Source organism: Calliphora vicina, chromosome 4 (assembly GCF_958450345.1).
Source record: "Calliphora vicina chromosome 4, idCalVici1.1, whole genome shotgun sequence".
Taxonomy (NCBI): Eukaryota; Metazoa; Arthropoda; class Insecta; order Diptera; family Calliphoridae; genus Calliphora; species Calliphora vicina.
The window spans coordinates 79,494,222-79,499,343 of record NC_088783.1 but is presented as its reverse complement, the minus strand read 5'-3'; the positions used below and the strand labels follow the sequence as shown (position 1 = coordinate 79,499,343).

At 30.8% G+C, this 5,122-nt stretch overlaps 1 protein-coding gene across 1 annotated transcript; it reads left to right on the top strand.

Annotated features, from left to right (window-relative positions):
• Positions 1-1,723: 1,723 nt before the first annotated feature.
• LOC135957745 (glutamate--cysteine ligase-like) lies at positions 1,724-4,754 on the top strand. The gene is made up of 3 exons (XM_065508539.1): positions 1,724-3,406; positions 4,289-4,470; positions 4,537-4,754. Exons 1-3 carry the CDS (start codon positions 1,724-1,726, stop codon positions 4,634-4,636), a joined length of 1,965 nt encoding a protein of 654 aa, XP_065364611.1. The 3' UTR covers positions 4,637-4,754.
• Positions 4,755-5,122: the final 368 nt, after the last annotated feature.

The following is a 5,122-nucleotide window of genomic DNA, read 5'->3' as shown; positions in this document are numbered from 1 at the left end:
AAGCTAACAAATTTAAAATTCAAACTTGACGAGTGTTCAAGAGGATAAAGGAAAATTGGTACTTTTTTTTAATGGTACTCTTTTAATATATTAAATAAGTTAGCTAATATACATTAAAGTTGGCTAATATGCTTCTCAGTAAAGAAATAATCAACAATAGGGGGCTCAATGGTATTATAATACCAAAAAAGGAAAACTAAACCAAACTAAGGAGTACTTTTTCGTTTTTCAAAATGGTACTTTTTGGATTTTCTATAATAGTTCAGTAAATTACTTTAATTTCAAACTTGATGGGAGTTTAATTGTGGAAAATTGGTACTTTATCTTCTAATTGTACTTTTTTATAATAAATTATTTTACTTATGTACATAATAGTTGGCTACAGTACTATTTCTTTATTGTAATAGTACTTTTGGAATATTTTATAATAATAAACCTAAAAATTAGACACACAAGATTTTGAATGAGTTAGAATTCGCAAAAGGTGACTTTAGTGGTACATTTCTTTTACATTTTCAATAATAATGGGCCCAGAAATATGAAATTAGGCATTCATGATGCTGATTGGGAATACAAAATGTAGGTTTTTATGGTACTTCTTTTAATTCTAATAATACGTTTCGAATGAGCTACAATCCACATTTCAATGAACCAATAAACTGGAAACTTGTGGCATGTTATTCTAAATTAGTATTAATTCACAAAGGGAGACTTAATAGTACTATTTCTTCCTTCTAATTGGAGTGGCGAAGCGCACCGGGTCAGCTAGTAGTCCATACTTTTATCAGATATTTGAAAATAACTTAGTCTTTGTTAAAAACACTTTGGATTCTTTTTTTTTAAATTAAACTAGTTGACCGCCCGGCTTCGCCCGGTAGCATTTACTAATGTTAGTTCTTCAAGTTTCTCTGTTCTTATTTATTTGCAAATAAAATATCTAAATTTGTACTGCATACTTTAGTGAGCTTTTATATTACAGTTGACTGGACTCAAAAAAATTCCGAGTTTTACCCGGAATTTTTGATTTTTTTTTCTTTACAAACCATCTCCTGAAAATTTCGAATCGAATAAAAAAAATCAGCCAAATCGCTCCAGCCATTCTCACGTGATGCCATTACATACATGGACCATTTCATTTTTATATATATAGATAAATAAACAGTCATTTGAATTTTAATTGTCAGGAAATACTTGGATAAATCTTTGGATGAAAATTTTTAATTTTTCTACTGAAAATAGATTAAAAGTAAAAACGAAGAATAATTGTCGGTTTCGGTATTAGGCCTTGAAAAACCGCGGTTTCGGTTTCGATTAAAACCGAATACGAAACTATAATATGGACCATTCCTTCTACATGAACCAGGTCTATTAAGGGACAAGTTCTCCCGATACTGTTTAATAACATTGGAATCAGTTTGACGGCAGACTATTTTCTCGTCACTCATTTGAACATAATGAACATAATTGACATTATACATAATAACATACTTGATACAAAAATATCAAATAATACTTGGGTTAAAAGTTTTAAGGAAAAACATGTATTAAGGTTTTTTAGTTGACAGTCACAATCATTGCCTAAAGTTATGTGAATCCCAACACCAATATCTGTTTAAAAAAATAATGAATTAGTCACTCACTTTTATAAATTCGCCTTGAATACAAAGTCTTCCATTTTTATGCACAACCAATTTAAATAAAATTTTTATTAACTTTTCCAGCTATGGGCGTTTTACCCGAAGGTGTGCCTTTAACCTGGCAGGAGACAAAAGCTTTGTCCAAACATGTACAAAAACATGGTGTACAACAATTCATAAATCTATATCGTAAATCTAAAGATCGTCGTGGAGATCCTTTCAAATGGGGTGATGAAATAGAATATATGATTATTAAATTCAACCATGAGAAAAAGGAAGCTAAAGTTTCCTGCAAAGCTGAACAGCTTTTGAATATTTTAAATGAACGAGAAGAGCATAATCAAGTTACTGGTTTGTGGCGTCCTGAATATGGGGCCTATCAATTGGAAAGTTCTCCCCTTAAACCGTTTGAATGCTCGTTTACACATTTCAAAACAGTTGAGCCTGATATGAGACTGCGTCGTGCAGAAGCTCAAGAGTTATTGGACGAAGATGAATGTATACTGACACTAGTAAACTCTTTACGTTTAGGTTGCAAAGATTTTACTTACCCGCCATATGAAACGAGAACCGAAGATCCCAACAGTTATGCCAAATCACTGTATATACCAGATGAGGCCATCTATGCCGGTCATTCTCGTTATCATATACTGTCGCGCAATATGCAATTGAGACGTGGAGAGAAGATGCATATCAAATTAAAAGTATTTAAAGATGAGCATACAAAGTTGCCGATTGAAGGAAGCCCCTTTAAGGAACCAGATGTAGTTATGCTAGATACATCTTTTGGCAGTAATTTACAAGTTACTGTACAAGGAGCTGATATGACAGAAACCCGTTATTTGTATGATCAATTAGCACCGCTATGTCCAGTTATACAGGCTATAACTGCCGCTGCTCCTATATATCGCGGTTATTTGACAGACATAGACAACAGTTATTATTTCATAGGCGATGGCTCAGATGATCGTAGTGCCGAAGAAAGGGGTCTAAAGCCTCTGAAAAATGACAAGTGTCGCTTGAAAAAACAACGTTGGGATTCCATAGATTCTTATCTTACTGTCGAGGCTGAGAAGTACAATGACATTGAACTTTATTACGATCAAGAAGTATATGATCACCTGCGCAATGAAGGTGTAGATCATGTTATGGCCCAACATGTGGCACATATATTCATGCGTGATCCCTTGCTGATGTTTAGCAGTAATGTGGATCAAAACGACGAAGAGGACACGGGTCATTTTGATAATATTAATACTTCTACTTGGCAGACATTACGCTTCAAACCTGCAATACCCAACACAGAACTCGGTTGGAGGGTAGAATTTCGACCCTGTGATATACAACTCACTGATTTCGAAAATGCGGCTGTTTCATGTTTTGTTATACTCTTAACTCGTGTCATACTTCATTATCGTCTCAATTTGCTCATGCCAATTAGTAAAATAGATGAGAATATGGTGATTGCTCAAAAACGCGATGCCTGTCGTAAGGAGAAATTTTGGTTCCGCAAAAATATCACAAAATCTAAGACACAATTGAATGGTTGTGAAAATGGATTTACAAATGGCTATAGCAATGAAGTAAATAATGGATGCCATCATAATGTTGACATTAATGGCCTGTGGCATAACTCCAATGGTAAAACTAATGGCTGCCATATGGAACACAATTATATCGAACATAATGACATTACAAATGGTTTCACCAATGATTGTCATGCTAAGGAGTTAGAACTCATGACAGTCGATGAAATCTTTAATGGAAAGGTAAGTCTGACATAAGTAAGATATTTATAACGAAACTGAAAGCAATTTCTATTGCCTATCACATCGGTATTACATTAAAATATTGAAATTATTTTTCAAACATTTCGCATTTATATTTTTATTCATATTAATTAATCTATGCTTGTATGTACATAACCCCCTGTCTACACCTAATAAATTGTTATCATGATAAACGTCAAAATGGTTGTCAATATACAAACTTATCAGGTATAATCTACATTTATTAGTATTATTGCTTCGTTATGACAAAATTGTTAGTGCTTTTGCTCAGACAACTTTGTCTTGACAACAAACGTCATTAATTTTTATGATAAATATTTGTCAAGTATAGACAGGGGGTAATTTTTAAATTGATCTTTAACACAAATTATCAGTACACGCTTTTAAGTACGCAGACATATTGACTAGACAATACCAACATACAGTATTGTTATCAATTAAATGTTATTGTTGTTTTACTAACTACACAGAAAAAATTATATTTCAATTCAAATATTTATCACATATTGAACTGGTTTCAATTATTTCATAATTGAATCAAAACAATTTGATAATTTTGACAATTGAATATACAATTTTCGTTATTGGTTAAACTTTAAATACAAAAATTATCTATTCAATAATTTTTGTATTTAAAGTTCAACCAATGACGAAAATTGTATATTCAATTGTCTAAATTATCAAATTCAAAATTCAATAGAAAATATCAGAAAATTTTGTTTTTGAGCACATGAATACTTGATTCAATTATAAAATAATTGAAACCAGTTCAATATGTGATATATATTTGAATTGAAACGGTTTAAGAAATAGTTTTTTCTGTGTATATATTAATTTTTAATTAATTTGTTTATTCTTCAGTCCGAAATGTGTCCCGGCTTGATTCCACTAACCCGCAGCTATTTACAAACTCTAGATTTGGATAATGAAACCCATTGTGTGCTAGAGAAATATATAAGATTTATAGAACAAAGATCATGTGGAGATATTCTAACAAATGCTATGTGGTTAAGAGAGCAGGTGCACAATCATCCTGAGTACAAGTAAGTCTTTCAATTCTTCTTACAATTATCAACAATATTAATGGTATTATTTCTCTATGCTTACAGAAATGATTCAGTGGTTAGTGAAAGCATAAATTATGATATTCTAAAGAAGATTAAGCAAATCCAAGACCAAGAAATAATTGAATCAACATTATTAAAATAAGAAGTCAATTAAAACATTTTACAATAATAAATTGTACCTATTCATACCTTAAATAAAAATGAATGGATATATTCTTAATCCAAAATAAAATAAAATGACAATTATAGAAAAAGAAAAAGCCAAGAATGGATACACATTCAGTATTAGTTATTTGGCCTTAGCGCTGATTATAAGAATTTGGATAACATATTTAATTTAGTTTGTTTTATTCAATATGTATTAGTATTTCCTATATTTTCAAAAGTCAAGTTACAAATTGTATCTAATTTAACAAAAACTAACCCACGTGTACTTGGTGCTTTTTTCAAAAATATTATTTGTCTATTCTTTACTAGGTACTTTTATTTAAATTTTTTTTTTAAATAAAAATTGTTATGCCGCCATTTAGATTCAGTTACAAAGCAGGAATGTAAAGCCTTTGTCTACATCACTACCTTTATTTTAATATTGTATTTTATATATATAGATATTCAAAAAACTGATTTT